The sequence below is a fragment of the Diospyros lotus genome, chromosome 7, assembly GCF_014633365.1.
Source record: "Diospyros lotus cultivar Yz01 chromosome 7, ASM1463336v1, whole genome shotgun sequence".
NCBI lineage: Eukaryota > Viridiplantae > Streptophyta > Magnoliopsida > Ericales > Ebenaceae > Diospyros > Diospyros lotus.
The window spans coordinates 30,348,060-30,370,967 of NC_068344.1; the positions used below are offsets into that span (position 1 = coordinate 30,348,060).

General features: G+C 36.9%; 3 protein-coding genes across 3 annotated transcripts; 2 read left to right on the top strand and 1 right to left on the bottom strand.

Moving 5' to 3' along the window:
- The first annotated feature begins 3,397 nt into the window (after positions 1-3,397).
- Positions 3,398-13,616, top strand: LOC127806149 (serine carboxypeptidase II-2). The gene is made up of 10 exons (XM_052343235.1): positions 3,398-3,833; positions 4,586-4,693; positions 5,377-5,472; positions 5,572-5,664; positions 7,121-7,206; positions 7,290-7,553; positions 8,528-8,661; positions 11,142-11,237; positions 12,134-12,239; positions 12,336-13,616. The coding sequence occupies exons 1-10, from the start codon at positions 3,557-3,559 to the stop codon at positions 12,495-12,497; spliced, it is 1,422 nt and encodes a 473-aa protein (XP_052199195.1). The 5' UTR covers positions 3,398-3,556; the 3' UTR covers positions 12,498-13,616.
- Positions 13,441-17,983, top strand: LOC127806150 (uncharacterized). Its single transcript, XM_052343237.1, has 5 exons — positions 13,441-13,613; positions 14,431-14,504; positions 14,771-14,874; positions 15,019-15,084; positions 17,370-17,983. The coding sequence occupies exons 1-5, from the start codon at positions 13,441-13,443 to the stop codon at positions 17,625-17,627; spliced, it is 675 nt and encodes a 224-aa protein (XP_052199197.1). The 3' UTR covers positions 17,628-17,983.
- Positions 17,984-18,381: 398 nt separating this feature from the next.
- LOC127806148 (pentatricopeptide repeat-containing protein At4g30825, chloroplastic) lies at positions 18,382-22,335 on the bottom strand. Its single transcript, XM_052343234.1, has 2 exons — positions 19,098-22,335; positions 18,382-18,819 (listed from the first exon to the last, which is right to left on the bottom strand). The coding sequence occupies exon 1, from the start codon at positions 21,991-21,993 to the stop codon at positions 19,183-19,185; it is 2,811 nt and encodes a 936-aa protein (XP_052199194.1). The 5' UTR covers positions 21,994-22,335; the 3' UTR covers positions 18,382-18,819; positions 19,098-19,182.
- Between the last annotated feature and the right edge of the window lie 573 nt (positions 22,336-22,908).

Sequence of the window (22,908 nt, forward strand, 5' to 3'; positions counted from 1 at the left end):
GTTTGGCTCTTGGGCCTATTTGATTGGCTATTTTTTTCATGAAAAATAATAATTTTTCATCCAAATTCTAGTTTTTGAAGTGTTTGATTGACCAAATTTTTTATGAAAAATATTTTTCATATTGCAGTCACGTAACCCTCAATTCTCTTTTTTGTTAGAATTGATTTTTCCATGAGGGGTTGGATTTCATTTTCCATGGAACCACATAGTTACTTCCTCTTCTACCATCGCCCACCAATGAAGAGCAATGAAGATCGCCCATCGGTGGTTACAGCGGCCATCGATGATGGGCAGCGACGGCGATGGCCGCTGCAATCTACGATAGGGGGAGGTAGGGAGCATAACTAGGTTTGGGAGTTGGGGGGAGAGAGAGAGAGAGATGGGCAGCGAAGCTTATCATGAATGCTTTGAAAGTGAGTTGGTCATTCCATGGCAACACCTCATTGGAGTCGAAAATCTAGTTGACGGATGTCTCATTTATCTCCTCTCCTTCTTCTGGTGCCTTCTTATTCTCCAAGTCTCGATTAGAGGGAATAACGATGCTGTTCTCATCGACGCTTTGTGTTTGCCTGGCCGTGCTATAGGATCTCTCTATTCTTCGATGATGGTAGCAATAGGGAGAGGTAGGGAAAGAGGGAGAGAGGGAGAGGAGACAGGGAAGAGACAGATGAGGGTGGGTTTGGAGAGGGAGTTTCATAAAAGAAATAAAATTGTAATCAAATATTTTTAATTAATAATTTTTACATAAACCTTAGTCTTGACGCAAACAAGTATAACAAATTGATTGAATCGGACCTCTACGGCCGCAACAGCCCCCACCAGGGACTGCAGTGTCAAATCGTCAATCACATCGTAATAATTGGACCACGTGGTTAAGCTGCTGATAGCGCCGCTGCAACCAAACATACGGTGAGGACCACCACCGCCTCGCCACCCGCCACCGCCGAACCTGAACGGCAACTTGTCGAATTGGCCATGCCTCCGTTTTGTTACTTTTTGGGGGCTTAATGTCTCGTTGCCCATATCGGGAATAATACATCAGCAAGAATTCTAGTGGCCCAGAATGGAAGCAGAGGTGTGGATCTACAAGTTCATGTCATGGCCATACGTTTCGTTTGTTTTCTTTTAGCAACAGGATAAGGCTGCTATTGTTTCTCAACTTTGCTTTGCTTTTTGCTGGTTTCTTTCTTTTCATATTTCAAGGTTCTTGTGCAATGATGTCAGGGAAGTGAGTTGCAAGAAAAATGCTATTTTTATAGTATTCTTATACCAACGAAATAAGAATACTATATAAATAATATCAAACTTATATAGTTTATTTAGGTGCTTTTTGCTTGTGCTCGCTATGCTTTTGAGTATTTTGGTTTCTATAAATTTTAGATTATAAACTTTTGATATTATTGTCTAGATTTTAGACTCCAAACTCAACCTAATCAAACCTCAATCTGATTTTTCTTTACAATACTCACATATTAAAAATTAATGCTTACACATTAAGATTAGAGAAGCCACATATAATCTTAAAAAATTATTTTGTAAAGCTTTAAAATATATCGATCATTTGGGTATTTGCATCCTTTTCCAAATACCTATGTTTTTTGAGCAACATTTTTCACTCCATAAGTATTATCATAATAACATGTAAATCAATCCGATTGATCAACACCTTTGGTATCGTTATCAGAACAAAAAATGCCACAATCCTGCCAGAGGCTTGGTCTGGGGAATGCTTGTTCAAGCCCGGCAATGAGGGGGCGTTTCTGTTGTCCCAGGCCTGTGGGCTAGAGGATTGAGATCTCTTGTCTTAGTCCACAAGCATGCCCATCAACACGGCTGAATCATTGCCCATTCAGATGCCAATTGAAGAATGCATTACTAATTCACTCTTCAAGTACCACTTACATGCAATGCAGAGTCTGACGGACACAATGCCTCAGTACAAATCATCAAACAGCAAAAAGAAAGAGAGATGGAAGCAATCTTTACCCCTTTTTGGCTACTACAGCAAAAGGGAAACAAGACAACAGAAATTTCACAAGTGAAAAACTTTTAATGTTACACAGGGAAGTATCTTTGGCCCTTCTAAACTATTTTGTTCTTTTCTTTGCTTGAACATTGACTTTGGTATTAAATATCTCAAAATGACAGTGGGATGAGAGATTTCTATCTATATTTTTTCATTAAAAGTTTTTGCACGGTGTTAAATTTGAGTATATTTATTGGTATTCTTAAAATTTTACTAAATTATAATATGTAATCTTATAATTTATAAAATTTATCTCCCAGACAAATAATTGTTAAGGAATTTTATAAATTTTTAGAATGTCCCGTGTAATGTAAAGTTGAGGTTAATTTGATATGAATTTAGAATAGCTTAATTACAAAAAAAAAAATAGATAGTCTGTATTCATATCAAACTAGAATGTTATAAATATTGTTCTTAGGGTATAGATTAAGTGGTTGGATCATGATAAGATGGAATTTGTATCAATAGGTCATAAGTCTCCTTGTCCTACGCAGTGAGATAAAGTCTTTATCTGCGATTTATCTCGTCAGTCGAAATCGAGGACATGAGCAGCGGGGAACCGTGCAAGAGCAGTAATCTCAAAAATGTTATAAATGTTGCCCCTTGAGCATAGGTCAAGTGATTGAATTACGATAAGTTGGGATTCGTATCAATAGGTTGTGGGTTCAATTCTTTGCTCTGTATAGTGAGACAAAGTCTTCACTTACAATTTACCTAGTCTGTCGAAATCGAGAGCATGAGCGACGGAAGATCACACATGAGCAATGATTCCAGTAATGTTATAAATGTTGCCCCCAAGGTTGGGTAGCTTTTGCTATCTTTTTTTCCATTTGGATTTTTTATGCTTCTAATGTTTTGGGGTTTCATGACAATTATATACATGCTAATCCGATGCCCACCCCGCCTCATATTCTGTTAGAATGGTATTTTTTACTAATTTATTAAAGTTGTTAGGTTATAATAAATTGAAATTTTTACTACTAAGTTATGGATTCAATTTATTATTTTACGCAGCGAGACAAAGTCTCCACTTGTAATTTACCTGTTCTACCAAAATCGAGAACACGAGAGACGGAGGGACTGGGCAAGGTGGGGGATTAATTTCACTTCTATTTTTGATAACAAGTTAAATGCATGATTAGATTGTATGGATTAATTAGAAAGAAATAGGCACTTCAGGGCTCTACAATCCATATAAATCTAGGCTTTTCTTCACAACTGATGCATAATCATCTTTACCAAATGATAATACAAATTGGCTAATCTTGTAAAGATAGAGAACCTGTTTATGGGTGCCCCCACGTAAAGGAAAGTTTCCCCACCAACGTCAGCACAACAAACAAAGCAAACGAAACAGTTATCATTTTTTAACATATATAATATTGTCCCCCAAAGTGCTTTTCCCCTGCAAGAACCCATCAATTTATACATATACATGCATATATCTCCACCAAGTTCATATATTTCACCTCCCAATCAATCCCTGAAACCCTATCCCTCTTCTGTAGCCTTCACTAAATCCCCATTAAGATGCTCAATTTGAAATGGGGTCTTCTGATTTGTTTGCATATTTTCATCAAAAGCATCATTAATGGCAGTTGTGATGCCAGTTTCTCTTCAGATCCACACACCCAGCAGCAGCTGGACAGAGTTATATCGCTTCCAGGCCAGAACTTTGATGTGGGATTTGCACACTATTCTGGGTATGTCACGGTCAACGAGGAATCTGGGAGGAACCTGTTTTATTGGTTCACTGAGGCTGCTGATGATCCTTCTTCCAAGCCTCTGGTTCTTTGGCTCAATGGAGGTGAATCTTTCACTTATAAATACAACTTTTTTTTTTCTTTTGGTTGTGTATGTCTATGGCTGAGTTATCTTGTTTGGATTTTGGAACTTGGAAGGTCCTATATTGCTTCGTCCCTCTATTTCTCTGTTCCTCTTGATATGTTTGTGCATGAATTTATTTCATTTTATACATTTGAACGAGTTTTCTATCCCATGCGCTTAAATACTACTAGTTTGTTTTAAGACCAATAGAAAATGTTTGAGCCTAAAAACTAGAATAATGCTATTCATGTAGACTGGAGATCCGTCTCCAGTCTAGATGAAGAGCATTACTCTAAAAACTAGGGGTAGTAAGTCAACCTTGTATAACACGGTGTATTTATTATACCTTATATTGTACCTTATGTAAAAGGCCTATTCGAATAAAGGTTGTAAGTATATGTGTGATTTATCTGCGTATTTAAATATGGTTATATCCTTGCTTTTGTGTATTTATGCATGTATTGCATGTCTATATGTGCGAGCAATTGCTTGCAGGGTTCCATGTACTTGTGCGCATCCATTAATTTATATACATATGATGTATAGAGCATGCAATTCTTAACTTGATTGGTTAAATAGGTGAGTAGTTTGATGAGAATTCTAGAAATTTCAATTCTTCTCTCCTCATTCGCGTGATATGTTAGGATATAATTTTTTGGCTGTGCCATGTAGTTGATGTCATTATCTAATATTATTAAATATGTCTGCTGAGCCAGTTTCTGTTTCTTTTAGGGCCTGGATGTTCTTCAATTGCCTATGGGATGGCTGAGGAAATCGGACCTTTTCACATTGAGAAAGATGGGAAGACTCTATATCTGAACCCTCATGCTTGGAATCAAGGTATTATAAGCTATTATCATTTTTCCTTATATTAAGATTAGAACAAAAGCATTGACTGTTTTCTACACTCTCCTATGATTCATGATCATGTGCTGAGAAGCAATTTCGTTGCAGGAATTGTGTCATTCTACTGCAATAAAATATATCTAATATATTGCCTGTTTTCCTCTGAAAGTGCTTGGAAATCATAAATCTCATGTATCTGATTAGCAACTTATGGTGGGACATTGTTTCCCACCTGCAAATCCAAAAGTTATCTCCTGTTTGATGAGAAGTGATTACAAAGTGACCATCATAAAGTGTAATGGCTAATGTGTTTTTAGGATTCATTATGGGCCTGCATGAAGTCACACATAATCACATCCAATAGGCACAAGACATGTTAGTTTTCCCTTTGACGAGGACTTGTAGTATATATAGCAGTATCACATCATTAGTTTTGGTATTGCAATTTTTTATACATGTTATTGGTAATGCAATTTTTTATTTTCCATAAGCTTGTATTTTCTACAATGTCTTTCATATTTGTGTTTTTTCTTTCCTTGAGTGTTTGACTGAACCATGTCTGAGTAATTTATCCGCAGAGTATTGATTATGAATATTGGCTTTCCAGTAACAGTATAACTGCATACACTTATTCTTGTGATTTTTAGTAAGTGTTTAATTACTTCATCATTTTGCAGTTGCCAATATACTATTTCTCGATTCCCCTGTTGGAGTTGGTTTTTCATATTCAAACACTTCATCTGATTTGCTGAACAATGGAGATAAAAGGACCGGTAGTGCCTAAGCATTTCTATTTGTTGCCCTCCTGCTTCCGAATATCTATTAACATTGCCATGTTACTGGGCATTTATTTCTCGTCCTTTTTGTCGCAGCTTCTGACTCTCTGGAGTTTTTGCTAAAGTGGTTTAAGCGTTTTCCCCAATATAAGGGAAGAGACTTCTACATCACAGGAGAGAGTTATGCAGGTTGGTGCTTGTTAGTTCACTGTGAAAGGGACGCTTTGCTAACAATTGTTGAGGAATACTGTGGTGAAAATTGGTGGTATTTTAAGATATTCTCTCATTGTTACTTGAAACATATGGTTTTATAGATAAAGATGAGATATAGATGGCATATTGATTGTTGCCACAAAACAAGGGAAGAAATGAAGTAGAAGAGATATGCAACTGGTTAATGTATCTCAAAGTATAGGAAAATAAGATGGGGAAGGTTTGAAATTAGAAATGACACGCTACTGCAGTTGTAGCCTAGTGGTAGGTGGTAGCACTGGTGAGCTTGGATGTTCTGAGTTTGAGTCTTTTGAGCTTCATTTACTCTCCAACTAGTTCTCTGAGTGGTATAATCTTACTTATTTAAAAAGGAGATTAGAAATGACACCAGCAACATTCACAAGCCTTCATCCTATTGGGTGGGGTCACTATGCTACATGAAATTCTAGACCTCTAATCATCTCTATCTATGGCCATATTCTCTAAGGCTTGAGATTAGAAGTTGTATAGAACTTCAAGCGTATAATTGATATTGTATAAATTGTTAATTCATTGTAATTGCAGAACCTCCCTCCACCTCTTTTAGGCAATATAGAGAAACTCTGGTTCTTGAGTTTGGTACTAGCACTCAATCAGCAGAATACAGAGGAGAAGAAAAATTAAGAGGAGCAAAAAACTGAATGAAGAGAAGTAGACAACAGAGAAAATTTTGGTACTTTTTATTTTAATGGTCGAAGGAAAGTTTAAGCAAAGGAGAGAAAGGTAAATATGCTTTCTTAACTGGTAGCCTAAAAAATAATATAAAGATTAGAAATAAAAATAGCAGATACAAAGAATAGAAAGGTGAGAAAGGTTTTCTTTTTCTCTCTGTACTTCTCTTTGTTTGCTTGGATGCTTTCTTTTCCCCCTGAACAACTATGCTTTGGTATTATTTTATAAACCCTTCTAATTGTCTTGTATTTATTGGCCTCCCTTAGCCAATTACTCACCAATATATATTTATAGACAATTCTTAGTCTGATTACTACTGTCTTACATGTTTATTTCTTAGAAGACAGGATCGAGATTTGACTGTAGAAAGAACCTGAATGCACACCTGGACCCTGTAGAAAATATTGTAAAAACAACTAACAATTAAATAAGTACTAAATAATTTACCTTAGAAAGGTTTTTCTCAATCTAGCAACAAATGAAAAGAGTTTGTTCTCATAATTGTGGTCTTCTAGACATTGATCTAGGCGTTATCATTTAAGGAGGTATAGGTTTGAATAAAAGTACAAGACATGGTAAAACATTCATGGGAAGATTTTGATGCATGTTTATGCCCCAAAAGAGCACTACTACCTTGCCAGTGGCTTGATCTGTTCCCAATATTTTCTGGAGCCTCATAGAATCACTGATATAATCTCTTTGAATGCTGTGTTACTCTCAGGACATTATGTTCCCCAGCTAAGCCAGGCCATTGTGCGATACAACTTGGAAAAACAGGAAAGAATAATAAATTTAAAAGGTTACATGGTATGGGCTTTTCTTGGAAGTGTTTCTTTACTTTGTTCCTCTCCAACATGAAGATATAAAAAACTAATATATGTGTAATGCAGGTTGGTAATGCTTTGACAGATGATTTACATGATCATTTAGGAGTTTTTGAGTTTATGTGGACAACTGGTATGATTTCTGACCAGACATACAAGCAGCTGAATCTTCTATGTGACTTCCAGCCATTTATACACTCCTCAGAGCAGTGTGATAAGATTCTTGATATTGCTAGTGAAGAAGTTGGAAATATAGATCCATACAGTATCTACACACCTACATGCACTGCCAACTTTAGATTGTCAAGCCCACTTTTGAAGAGATTGCGAGTACGTATGGGCCTTCTGAACATATTGAACAGTTTATTCAAGTTACTCATAAATGACTATTTTGATCTTCATGAGTTCTTTCACGCAACATGGAAGTTCATTGCATTAGGCTAGTTGAATCAAATAGATTTGCACAATCCTTCTTGGTATGAACCATTTCAAAGTTTATGTTATTTACTCTACAAGAATTTTCAGTAACTCCTGAAGTATTTTAACCCTTCCTTTCTGTTCCACGTTTGCCAGATTTTAGTTTGATGGTGTTAGCTTATCAAGTTTTTAGCTTTCCGACAAATTTATATGGGTGGTTAGAAAAGAATTCCACATGAATGTGGTTCTTTTTTTCCCCTTTCTGGTGGCAGGGAATGGGAACTGGAAATAAAAAGAACTTTTTAACCATCAAAGTAAGCGAAAAAACATTTTGACTTCTCAATTGGTCAAATTCGAAATAAGTACCTCCTTTCTTTGTGAGTGTCTGGAACAACCACTTTAAGCACGATTATTATTCAGATTTTTACTTGAAAAGAAAAAAGAATATCATTCAGATTTTGAAATTTTTTTTGTCATTATACCAAAATAACCAATATTTCCAAAAAGTCAGGAATCAAATAATTGGGGAATTTTCTAAAAAATATTATGATGATCAAAAGAAGCTGCAATACAAACCAAAAATGGAAAAACAAATAGAACCATATACTGTTGCTCAATGGTAGTATTTGGTTTGGTGATTGAGATGCATAACAAAATGTGTTTGAAAGGCACTTGTTCAATCCTTTTGTAACTTTAGACTTTAAATCAAATAACCCAAGGTTGTGTGCTTTACTTTTCTGTTCTCTAGATAATTTAAGCTTCCATTTACCTGTTATAATTGCATGTGGTTTTCTTTGAGCTTGAATTTATTACTAGGATGAAGGTTTCTGAATGCAATTGAAGTTTTGAGACCTCATTAAGGGATGAAGTGTACTTTTGTTTGATAGATGGTTGGTACCGTTGGCCGTACATATGATCCATGCACTGAGAAGCACTCAGTTATCTACTTCAATCAACCAGAGGTACAAAAAGCACTTCATGTTCGCTCTGCAAATTCACCATCTAAATGGGATACTTGCAGGTAACTCCACTTGGTTTAAATCGTCAACCTCAAACTAGTTTAGGGATAAGTTATCTGGTCATCTTGAATCCATTCCCTTGTTGATTGTGTTTTCATGAATTGACTAGTAATTAGTGGTACCATCTCATTTAAGTAACATGTTTATCTCATAAGTAGTGGAAAAAATATATGGATTTTAAGTAAAATTTTGTAAATTGCATAAAAATGATAAAGAATTTACATTCTTTGAGTCATCTCTCAATGTCATTCTTTAGCACAAGTATAAGAATTTGATAAGATAATCACCCTTTATACCACGAAAATCACAATAATCGGTAATGTATATATCTCTCTTTATTAAGCACTTGTGTCTTCTCTCATGTTGCTCTCACTTTATCTTTATGTTCAATGATAGAAAGAACACTGTAATACCCCAAGAGCCCAGAGAAGTTAGTATATATCGAGGATAGTGTAAGGAAAAAAATAACACTAGTTGGATACTTTTTGGGCTGAATGTAGGTAAAGAATTCCCGAGTTAAGCGTGCTTGAGTTAGGGAAGCTTAAGGATGGGTGACCGCTTGGGAAGTTCGCGTAGGCCCATCAGGGTAAGTTGTTCTGATCCTTCCTATTGCTCGATGTGGGATGTTACAGGTGGTATCAGAGTCGACTCTTGGTGAAGGCAGTCCGATGAGGTCGGGGAGTGGCGCCGGGGCTCGAGGGCCTGTTCAAGGAGCGGCTTCTGGCAGGTTTCTAGGATGACAATCTTCAAAGGGGAGAAGATATGGGATCAGTTGTAAGGTCACATGACGAGGACGTCATGTGCTTAAGGGGGGGAGAATGTAATATCCAAGAGTTTAGAGAAGTTAATATATATCGAGGATAGTGTAAGGAAGGAAATAACACTATCTGGATATCTTTTGGGCTGAATGTAGGTAAAGAATTCCCGGGTTAAGCGTGCTTGAGCTGTAGAAGCTTAAGGATGGGTGGTCCACTGGGAAGTTCACGTAGGCCTATCAGGGTAAATTGTTCTGGTCCTTCCTATCGCTCGATGCGGGGTGTTACAAACACACACTCTTCAAGTGGAGAAGGTGTAATGGTCTCCCACATATATAATGCTAAGATGACCCTACCCATTAAGAGTCATCTTAATCAGATCTTAACTACTTCCTCCTAGATTAGATGAACTTGATCTTTACTTATGAATTCACTGTTCTCTAGACTATCCATATGTATACAAATTAATGATGCACACTTGAAAGGTTCATGATTTTGGCCATAGTGCCATTCATGTATGTGACTATATAAATGTACATTTGTGACTTTGATGTCATGCATATTTTGGCCATATACATATCATACATGTCTTCACGACTTTGGTCAATGACTATAATGTATGCACGTATCCTTAATTTTTATTGTCATGAAGTCTACAATTTCCCGACACTGAATATTGCTTGAGTTGTGTAAGTTGTTCCTTATGTAAACGAGGGTCTTGCGAAAGTTGGCCATCTTGAGGAGACCATTAAAAACATGTTGAGGAAGAAGCATATACAGAAGCCACCAAATCTGTACCTAGATCAAATGTAGATATTAAAGATATATTCTGATCCTGACTATCTGATTATGTTCTAATTTTGACTGTCTGATCAAATTGATATTTGCAGTTACATTTTCATGGCCATCACATGATATGTAACTGGATAGCACTATGCAAATGTTTATAGCTATTAACCCGAATGATTTAGAAATCCTGGATTTATCTGTTTTGAGTAAATAGCTCATTAGAATGGTTTATATTTTAAAAAATGTCAAACAACAATAACATATCCAGCTTTTATCCCACTATGTGGGGTCGGCTATATGAATTCTAGACTTCCATGTATTTCTGTCTTTTGTTATATCTTTATTTAGGTCCATATATTTCATATCAAATTTTAATGTCTCTCCCGAAGTCTTATTGGATCTGCTTCTTACCTCTTTTTTTGACTAATTGTTTAATTTCATCAACTCTCCTAACAGAAGTGTCTTTTGGTCTTCTTCAAACATGACCAAGATGTCAGTGCTGCATAATTCTTTCTAGTGGAGAATTCTGTAAAAATTTGGATATAGAATTTGGTGTGTAAACTTATGTGGTATCTAGCTTACTTTGACTATCTAACCAAATTGTTACTTACCATACTGGCATTTTTAGCATCCAAATCCAATGGGCAATGATAAATCAATGTTGTATCTAGTATTTATAAATTGTAAATTTCTCTTACTTTCTGTGGATTTAAACACACACGAACACTGCCAACAAGGACTCCCCACACCTTCTTCCGTGGGTTGGCTGGTGATAACATTAAACTCTAGCAGCCATTGTTTATTTCCTAGTATAAATTGAAGTTTCTTTTGCTTTCTTGGATGGTACCATGTTACAGTAAGTAATTATTTTTGACTCATCAAGGTGGACATGGATTCATGTTTTGATGATATTCCACCGCATTGTTAATGTTTTGCAGTGATCTGGTAAATAATAATTGGAAGGATTCCCCTACCTCAGTGCTCGACGTTTACCGTGAGCTTATCCATTCAGGACTTCGTATTTGGGTTTTCAGGTACTTTCAATATTTAACATAACTTTTCATTATCATATAGTGTATGCGCCATACTTTGTTGCTGGCAGTTGAGTTTTGTTTATTCTGATTCTCTTCTTATTTTGCTTGCCTATCAATTGAATCATCGGTATTCAAGCTACCAGAAACCAACTCTTAGATTTTACCATCGCCACTGTTACCACTGCAGTCAATCTCCAATTATTTCCTTCAATAGTTTTTGTCGGTTCTTTGTTGCCCCGTATTCCTGTTTGATCCTATTTGTTATTTGATTCACTTCAGCTCTGCAAACAATGCCATTAATGTTTAGTGAGTGTAATCCATTTACAATCATACCCTTGAGAAAAGTAAAATTGAGATGGTATATGGGTATGTGACAAGCATTAGCTAAAGGTTTGTGGTTGAGCATCAGAGTAATCCCTGTCCTTGATAAATATTTAGATGACTAATTAGTGACATTGTCACCCTGCAATTTAGAGTTCTCATTTTTTAGTAACTTCCACTCTATGGATGAATCCTTGAACCAGTTTTGTAGAGTATCAGAGTAATCCTTGTCCTTAATAAACATTTACTTGAATAATTAGTCACATTGTTACCCTGAGACATAAGTTGTCATTTTTTTTTAGTATTTTCCAACTAAAGCAAGAAATGAACTTCCATTGTATGGATGAATCCTGATTCACTAAACCAGACATGAGGTTGATTCCTAGGTCTTTTCTATCTATTGTCAGTCTATTTTGTCCAGTGAACCCTAGAGATACGACAGAGTCGCCAACTTGACCTTAAAATTTGAGTCTTTTTATTCCAACCCGGGAGCAAGAGATGATCTGTATGTATTGACAAAAGGGGGGGAAAATAAAGAGCTTGAAATGACAAAAGGTTCATTTGTTCCGTGACAGTGGCGATACAGATTCTGTAATTCCAGTTGCATCCACCCGGTACAGTATAAACGCTCTCAAGCTTCCAACCGTAAGGCCATGGCGCGCTTGGTATGACGACGGGCAGGTACCACTTGCTAGCTGCTTGCTTCTCATTCATTTTGTTGGGAAGAAATCTTCAAATAAATCCTTAACATTCATTCATCATGCTGTGTGGGGACAGGTGGGAGGATGGACGCAGGAGTACGCCGGCCTGACTTTGGTCACAGTGAGGGGAGCAGGCCATGAAGTCCCCCTGCATAAACCCAAGCAAGCCCTCACACTCTTAAAATCCTTCTTGTCGGGAGGCTCTATGCCGGCATTCGAGAGAATCAGCGACTCTTGAAGACGTTATTTTTTACTTCATAATTGCGGGGCTTCAAACTTCTTCCCTGAAATGGAAGAAGAAAGAACAAAGAAGCTTCTTTATCACACATTTAATTACTTGATGCAACCAAACATCTACCATTCCTCAGTTCATTGTGCACTGTCACTTTTGTGATTATTTCTTCTGGCCAGTGGGCAGTGGCCACTTTCTTAGAACTACAAACATAAAAACGAAAACTGGGGTCACTTTCTTAAGAGTGAGCATTTAATAATTTTTACTCTTTTAACTTTCTGATTGAAGATATCTTCTTGTTAATAAATCAAGTTATTTTAATCACAATTCTTTCACTCCTTAAATTTTCATTTACAGGCCTTAACCTCGAAGGGTTAGGGTGGGTTTGGATACATTAATTAATTAATGGGGTCATTATTTCCATTTTTAGAGTACAGTTGATAAATATTAAAATTTTTCATTTAATTCAATGTTATTATTATTGGCTTTTCAACCTCAAACCAATTTCAAATTAATGGGGTCTTAAATTAAGATTCAATAAGTTAACAAGAATCTTGGAATTATTATTCTTGTGCATTTTTTCGTCGTTTGTGTTTTTGATTTCGACAAAGAAAGTAAATTACAGGCGAATTTTTGGTCATTGTCTAAGTTGAGTATCGAATTCGTGATCAATTGATATTTGTTTCAGCATATCATTTTGTTTTAAGTCCTAACATATCACTTATCAATTATTTAATTTATGTTTTGGAAGCAAGCTAAGCAGAATCCTAATTATTATAGAGAAAATGAGAGAAAAGAGTCAATTTTTTGCTTTTCTTTAAATTGGGAGAAGGAGAAAAGAAATCAAAAAAAGAAATAAGAAGTTAATTTATTTTACTTTTTTTGTATTAATTTCCTGGACTCCGAGAAGGAGTTGCAAACAGAGAGTCTTAAATCTGGGCTTTTACGAATGAATGAATGGGTTCGTAGTCTGAAATCGAGGCCCAAAGAGAGAGAGAGAGAGAGAGAGAGAGAGAGAGAGAGAGCGAGAAGACTCTGTGGCGAAGCGGCAACCATGGTGGTTGCCTCCGGAACCAATACCTTCGCCAAGGAAGTAGCCATCCGCAAGCGCATCGCTAACATGTACTCCCTTCTTTCCTTCTGTATTATATATACATTCAATATATATGTATGTATATGCTTCTCTGTATCTGTATATACAGATGTCATGGGTGTGTTTGAATAGTTTCGGTGGAAAATGTTATATACATATATTTTGTTCTCAATTAAGGGTTTTGTACTTGTTGAGCTTGGCTCTACAGTGTAGTTTAAGAAACTGTTGGGGATTGGTTGCAATTACAAGAAGGTGGCAGTGGGAAATTAAGCTCCGAGAAGGGTGAACTTGTTTGGATTTGTGAAGATTAGATTATTGAATTCTGGCATTTGGTTTGTGGGGTATATACGAGGGAAGAAAGGAGGGATGGCGTTGGAGAGCTGGGGTGAATTTTATGTAAGATTGAGGAAAAGTGGTGCCCTTGTTTCACAAATGACAATATTTCATTGAACTTGATTATGGAATTCTATGCTCAAGTTAAAAGAAAATGATGGAAGCCCATTATGAATTGGATTTACTGTTGCCAATTATGAATTGTTTCTTTCTTTTCTATGATTCTTGTTTATATCTACATGGAGACAAAAGGCCAACTTTGGAGGACCCATTCTTTGTCAGCTAATTGTAAAATAGTTTGCTTATGCTGGTTATTCAAGTTCGTTCTGTTTAGAACTATCTGTTGATGAAGTTTTTGGCTATTGATTGATTTGGAACAATTAGGAACGAAATTGTTTAACGTTTTATGAAGTGCAAGTGAGTTCCATGCCTTCAAGCTGTATTTTAACGCACTCAAAGCCTTATTCTTTCTGTAGTTTGTATTATTCATTTCTGTTATGAACAATTCCACAGATATAATAAAAGAGGAGAGGATTTCCCATCGTTGAGAGACTACAATGATTACTTGGAAGAAGTGGAAGACATGAGTAAGTTTTTATTAGTTCTATATAATAAGAGTTCCCTTTCATTAAAAATTCTTTTCTCCTTGGACTACAAGTGTTGCTTACTATATATATGGCTTTTTCCATCCGCTTGAGTTGTGACAACTCTATTATTAGGTTTTTTTTATCCCCTCTTGGAATGTGGGAGGTTCTTTTCTTTTTGTACCCTTTGGCTTCTCTGAGCTTCATTATATTTGCTTCTGGTAATGAAATGGTGTCTTTCTTACTGAAGAAAATGCTTTCCATTTCAGTATTCAACTTGATTGAAGGGATAGATGTTCCTGCTATTGAAGCAAAAATTGCACAGTACCAGAAAGAAAATGCTGAACAGATAATGAATGCTCAAGCTCGTAAGGTTTGTTTTCAAGTTATCTGGATTTGTTGTATGAATCCTGAAAATATTTCTTCTAACTCATTTCTTGCCAAAGGTGGTGAATTTTGTGACATTTTCTGCAAGATACTCTTTAGACTATTCTTATTTGTATTATTATCTCGACAGGCTGAAGAATATGCAGCAGCATTGGCTGCAAGCAAGGGACAATCTGCCCAGCCTGATAGTGATGCGGTGTGTGCATTATTATTTTTTGCCTTCGGTTATTGATAAAGATGCCTCTCCTACTTAATATATTTTGATAATAAAATATGCATTAAAAAGTGCCTCAAGAGGATGCAACCATTGTAGACACTCATGGTCTGCCAACCAAAATCAGCCAAAGATGAAAAGACATAAGAATCTAAGAGGTATCAATATTGATTTGACACTCCTGATCCATGGTTGTCCTTCAATCAAAATCAGCCTCCTGGTTCTCTGATCTAGGGGTCCCTCTGGTCTCCATGTTGAAGGACCTGATTAGAATTGAAACTCTGATTGAAGATTGATCTTTGATTAGGTTCTACAAGATGACTGTCTTCAGTTATTTGCATGGATTTTCTCAACATGAGTAACAAAATGATTGAATTGGTCTGATGATTTAATGACTAGAAGTTCCAATATGTTAAAATTTTGTTTTTCACTTCTACTGAATTTTTATATCTGCTTTCTTGAAACTGAGTTCAGCAAATCTGCGAACCTGTTTGCTTAAAATTACTGGGAAAAGATGGGTTGTTGGTGCCATTACATTTTTTTGGATATATAGTGGATTTCGTATATTAAGTTATGAAGTTGTTCTTTTCTTAATTTTTAGAATTGTTCAAGATTGAGTTTTGAATAAACAAGTGAAGAAGCTTTCTGTTTTGATTGGAATTACCAGTTTAGTTGCAGTTTTTTTTTTTTGGAGCAGATTATTTTCACTTCTATCTTTTGTTTTCTTCTTTAGGATGTTGGTTCTCTTTTTTCATGTTTATTTATCTCTCTTAAGCTGAACTCACATAGTGGGATAAATGCTTGGTATGTTGTTGCTCTTGTATTTCTCTCTGAACTTCTTAAACATCTCTTGGTAGCAAGATCCTAAATATCAGTGGACAAGAGAGGCTAGAAATGTGTCATTGTGTAACTTATAAAAGAAAACCTAGTGATAGTTCCTGGATAAGTGGGTTAGTCACTCCTATATATCTTCTAGATTAGATGCCTGACAAGTTAGTTTGCTGATACTGCATGTGATTAGATGTGTGTGGATAGGGTTACTTTATCTCTGGAAGAAATTTATATTACTGTGTAGCAATGGATGAAGCTGTTATGCTCAGAATTCAAAAACGCAAATATGGAGCTATATGAACCTGTGTTCTTGAATTCCTTTATAGTTGGTGATTAGGTTTTTCATAGTAGTTTAGATACGCCAATGAATGGGAAATTCCACTGGTACCGTATATGCTTTAACCAGTTATGGAGTGATGTATTTTACTAGGGAAAATTACACTCAAAAGACAAACACACCCCTAACATTTGGGAAATAACCGTGACTCTCAACTCTAGCTACACTTTCTCCCCTATTGTTGCTTCATTGATGTTAAAATTTCATTATGACGACAATACATTTTCTCTCCCCCTCCCTCTCTTCTCATATGATGAACTACCCAGAATTTGGTTGTTTTTTTGGTCTCTCTCTCTTCGGTTCAGTGATGGTTTAGCCATCATCGAACCAGAGAGAGGGAGAGAGATCGACAAACTGTGAAATTTTGGCTAGTTCACCAAACAGAGGAGAATAAAGGGGGAGAGAAAATTCAAGAGTATTTTTGTCACATTAGCGATTCTAACAATGATAAGGGAGAAAAGTGTAGCTAGAGTTATAAAATCAAGATAAGTCACTGTCATTTCTCAAATGTCAATGTTGCGTCTGTCTTTTTGCCAAATCTCAAGGGTGCTGAGTGTAATTTACCCATTTTCCTATTATTATCATGGCATTCTGGATGAATTTGGAACTAGTCGGTCAATTATTGGAGGCTTGGATGAAGCAGTAGATGGCGTTAGTATGGACATACTCCTACATTTTCCTTTGTACATTACCTGAAAAGATGTGGATTTGTGTTCTTACATTTGCTTGTCCTTTGTTTGAGCATGTGATCTGTTGACTTTGAAAATTCTGATCTGTATCGCTACTAGATTATGTTTATGGTTTCATCATCATTTGTGAAACCTTTTAATATTCTATCTTTCTTTTTTTGGATCCCGTATTCTCAAAGACCATATTATGTGGACGATCTTTTTTCAGCCCAATTTTTACAAACTTGCAACCAGATGAAATCTGACTAGTTTGGAAATAAGGGTCATATATATGGTGGATAAATGCCATATTTCCCTTTTTCTTCCTTAAAATTAGTGTAGTATTTGGATAAATGAGCTTGTCCGAGGAATTTCTCTTGCAGTAACTTTGTTCTTTATTAACTCATAGTCATGCTTTCATTATGTGGCAGGCCATGACCTCCCAAGGAGGGGTTGGTGCTAGCACACAGGGGCATTATGCCCCGGCAATTGCTGGGGGTACAATTGCCCAACCACGACCAACACAGCCCGTACCCATTGGATCTAATCTTGACATGCAAGGCTATGACTATGATAACGAAGAAATGACGAAACTTAGAGCAGAAAGAGGTGGAAGGGCAGGAGGATGGAGCATTGAATTAAGTAGGAAGCGGGCACTTGAAGAAGCCTTCAGTAGCATTTGGATTTGAGAACATATAGCCATCTGCCTCGTATTCTCCATTGCTTGCTCCTTCAAACAGGATGATGATGAGTCGTTTAGACATCTGAATAGTATTGACTGTATGTTTGTGTTGTTACTCATTCTAGTATAATGGCCTTTCATACATACATGAAAGCTGCAATTGTGCTACTTGTATTCTGGATTATCCATGTAAATGTTGCCAGGCTTTGCAGTAACTTGAGCATAGTTTTGTCTTTGGTTTGCAAGCATACAATCTTGGCTTATAAAGTGCATTGTGTGGTTTGTGGTACAGATACAAATGCAGAATTGCCATGAATGCATAATAGACAACAATAATGAACTCTTTCTTTTCGTTGCTGGACATGTTCTTCCCTTCTTTGTTGTCAATTCCCATACATCATGTTTCCATTGTTGCTAGGTTGATTTGACAAAGATTTAAGGTCCTTAATTTTTTTTCCTTTTAACTTTTGAAGTAATTTATGTTTGTTCACCGACTTTTCTTTTGTTAGATGCAACAAATACAGCACTCATGCATCACACTGTATTTACTTTGAAGGCAGTCGGGTACCAGTCATTTTTTCATGTACTATCAAGCAGTCGGCTGCAAGCATATTTCACATCATGGATGACATGGCAAGTAGTAACACGCCCCAGTGGCGGTAGCCATTAAGAGTTAGGCTTAAATAATGAATGGATTAAAGGTCTTAATTTGAATTGTCGTGTCTTGGACAAGATTTGTGTAGTTGCATCCGATTCTAAAGCAGCTGGGTTTAAGAATTTTATAAGCTAATAATGCCATCACTAATGAGTTGTCGAGAGTTATTAATACTAACTTAAATGGCTCGTGTGTGGAATGAGCAACGGTGTCAAATTGGGCAAGACTCATTCTGCACATGAGAGTCTCAAGACACTTAACCCCTTGTTCTAGGGGACAAAGTAAAAAATAAAAAAATAAAAACCAGGGCTAGCTTTGGGCAGCCAGATGTAGTAAAAGGAGGGAATTACCATTTGGTAATTTGGATAATGTGAGACTCAATTTACAAGGCTTCATGAGAGGAATCTGGGTATCAGACTTGGGACAACTGATGTTTATTGTGATCAATAGAGCAAGTATCCGACAAAAACCTTCACAATCACTATTCAGGCAAATCCAATAGAAACCATCTTTTAGAAGCGAGGATACTGAAGGCCCCCAGAACCTGCAAAAAACAAAAATAAAGCACAAACTTAAATGACGGGAGGAAAAATGTTCAAACGACTATCATTTAATAAGAATGAAGCTTTGAACAGGAAAATGTTCAAATAACGCTCTAGAAAAAGGGTATCTTGAAATAAGAAGTGAGGGCTCTTTCTTTTTGTTGGTTTTAAATCTTAATCATCAGATAAGACCAGAGCAAGCAGCAGAATGAAGATGAATACATAAAAAAATAAATAAGTTTAGGGAATTAGTTTCTGAAAAATAAAAGAAAAAACTCACCAATTCTGCATTTGTAGATGTCCAGTCCAAGTGAAGTCTGTTGTTGAGTGAAGGCAACTATACATATAAATTAGTTTGATGAACATCATAAACCCATCTGTTTCATCCACAAGGACCACTTAACAGCCTCTAAAAACTTATCGTTCTTTCGCAGCGCTGTGATCAGGTTAATGTAGGTTACTCTGTTGGGTACGATCCCATTTTCTCTCATTTCCTTCACCAAAGCCACAGCCTCTTCAACCATTCCCGCTACTCCATACGCCTTTATCAGCGTGTTATAGCCACACAGATCAGGTCCAAGACCGGATTCTTTCAGTTCCATTAGAACGCTAGCAACTTCCTCAATCCATCCTTTCTCTCCATATATATTGATCATAGTATTGTAGGTATAGTGATCAGAACCTGAACCTGATTCTCTCATTCTCTGCACAACTCTTCTAAAATTCTCCATCTGGCCTGCTTTCCCATAGGCATCCAACATACAATTATAGGCTTCAAGAGAAACTGAAAATCCATCAAATTGCATACTTCTGACTGTTGATGACATGTTCGTTAAGTTCTTGTCTCGCCCGTATGCTGCAATAAGAGTATTATAAGAGATGACATCAACCAAGCCTTGTTTTCTGGCCAGCCAGAACACCTTCCTAGCCTTTCTAAAGAGCCTGGATTTTCCATAAACGTGGAGCATAACATTGAAGGTAATGGTATTAGGTGCAAAACCACGCTGAAGCATCTCATCAAACAGCCTTGACAGCTCATCGACTGGCAATGCACGGGCGCAGCAGTTTATGACGCAATTGTACATTTCCTGATCCCAAGTGATTCCGGTCTTAGAGATTTTGTAATAGATCTCTTCCAACTTATCCAGCATGCTACATTCTTGATAAACGCGGAGCATATCTCGGAGAAGATAGACGTCTGGAGCAATGTTCTTTTGCTTACCCATCGCATCTAAAACAGAGCAGGCAGCTTGCAAATTCCCAGCTTTAACAAACATTCTTACTACAATGCTAAATGCAATCATGTCCATTGCTATATCCGAGGATTTTAACTTCAGATAAAGGTCCTCGGCTTCTCTGAACAGATTCATGGCACTATAAATGTCTATCATTGTGCACACAATGTGCAAGTTAGGCTTGTCGTCGGATTTTGGCATATGTGAGTATATCTTGACAGCATCTTCGAGACAACCCAAGTCCTTGCATGAGCAAATCAAAAGATGGTATAAGTTATCCTCAAAATCCCGATCTTTCCACTTCTTTTCTTGTAGAACTTCTATTGCATCATCCGCCATGCAGTGTTTTACATAAGTCACGACCAGAATAGAGCATGATGTCTGGTTATTCAGAACACGTTCATAAAAGGGACCTCTCAGAACCAGAGGCACTTTATCAAGCCTTTCAGCTCTCTCATAGGCTTGCAAAAGAATACCAAGGACTGAAGCATGAGGGCAACCCATCCTCATCATATCTTCTAGTGTCATAATGGCACCCTTTTCATCCCCATGCTTAGCTTGTAGATTGATCATGGTGTAGAGGTTGGATGAGTTGGGTTTAAATCCTGCCCGTTTGAGTTCCTTGTAATACCTCCATGCCTCCCTGTAATTGTTGACTCGACCCCACCCTTCAACCATGGACCTGTAAGTTGCTTCATCAGGCTCTAGTTGAATGCTACTCATCTTCTGGAATAGGTGGTTTGCAGCCTCCATTTTTGATATCTTGCCATATCCGGTGATCAATGTATTGTAAGCTATTACATTCGGCGAAAACCCAGCTTCCTGCATCGAAACCAACACCAGCTCAGCATCCTCCATTTTGCCTTGCTGACTATATGCATTGAGTAGTACCAACCAATTCTCTTTATTCAAGATTACTTCATCCTCTCCCAGGAAGCTAATAACTTTCTCCGCTTTATCATATAACCCCAAACGGGTATAGATTGTGATCATTGCTGAGTACGCAGACTGACATCTAAGTCCAAAACTCCTCATTTGAGAAAATGCAAACTCTGCCTCCTCAACATTCCAACCCTTCTGATAAAGACTCATGAGCATGCCAAAAGTAGCCTCATTAGGCCGAACCCCATTCTCCAACATCATATGAAACCACTTTCCACAAACACCCACATGCCCCCTTTTAGCACAAGCATAAATAAGTGTGTTAAAAACCTGAAAATTCAGTTCGCAAACTGAGTCACTAGTCATTTCTCGAATCATTGCCTCTGCCAGATCCCAGTCCTCTTTCCTACCAACAATTCGAAGAGCCAAGTTATAAGCAGTTACATTCTGCTTCAACTTTCCCTTACTTCTCATCCACCCGAAAAACTTTTCGGCTTTGCTATCACTACACTTCTCTAGCTGTTTCAAAACAAGGTTGCAACGCTCCAAACTCAAGTCATCTGCAATAACATCAATATCAGCATCAGACACATTTTCATCAAAGGCAAAAAAATCCAAACTGCCTTTCTCACTTACAAACATGGGTTCACTTTCTTGTTCCCTCACGCTACGATTCCCTCTAGAAGAGAGCTCCAAATTCACATCTCTAATCACTCTCTTCACACCCCTAAACCTTCTCCACACATTTCTCCTGCCCCTCCTAAACTCCTTAGCCAAATTCAGGTCTTCCAAAACCAAACCCTCATTGCCCAAATTCTTATTTGCACAACCAACAGGATTTTCAGCTTCTTTTGAGCCTGGAATCTCCAAAAACGCGGTATCTAACCGGGAAACCCTAGTTTTCTTGAGCTTGCCTAAAGGGCTGTCGAGATAAACGCCAGTTATATGCAAATTACCCACAAAAGCAGAGATTGAACGCTGACCCAGCAACTGGGAAGAGCCAAATGTGGAGCCAACGTTCTTGGGCTCCAATGAAATGGAGAAATTGAAAGAGGCCATGAGGTGGAGTGGCCAAGAATGCAACTTTCTTGCGTCAATTCATTGGAACTCGACGAAATCCAGGGCAAAATAAATATAAAAATTCAGACCCAACACAATATTTGATCAGGGGAAATGAATTTCTTGCAACTCAGTTTGATCGAAATCGAATTTCTGAGAAGAGAGTTTTGGGCGACATACCAGAAGGAAATTGGGAGTCCGTTGAGATAATGGACGTTAAAATTAGTGGACGAAACATGACCGTTAACTGGACCGTCCTCTATATTCTCTCACTATCTACTCAACCAAGCTTCTGAAGACTTGTTTATGCTTTTCAATTCTAAAAAACAAAAGTGGAAAATTTGAATCTTGATATGGCGTGATACTGTACGTCACCAGTAGATTGAAGCTTTATATTATGTTATTTGTATCGGATAACATAATATTTAAAAACGTTAAAATTAGAGAGAGAACGTGAACCTTATTCCCTACGTGATCGCATTGGACAAATTGACGCGAGCAAGCTCAATGCAAATAAGGGAATATTTATGTAAGGCAAAGAGAAATAGTATGCTGTTTGATACATAAGACCAGGAGCATGATGTGAAGCAAATGTCTTATGTCTCCCTCCCAACCCATCTCAATTAAACCAAAATTTTCTAATTAATTTGAGTTTAAAAAAAACTCATAAAGACTGAGTCTGTAAAGTATAACTAGATATCATTCTTGTTTTAATATTATTTTGATTTTGATCACATGGTCAAATAAGGTTTTAGACATGTTGAAATGGATTTAGAACTAATTCAATATAATTTAGATAAATAATTGGAGGATTGGTTCCTCCAATTCCTATAGAGATGAGATTAGGATTGATTTTTTCTCAATTAAATTTGAGTTTAGGGATGAGTTTAAAATATTTGAATTTGGAATGAAAAA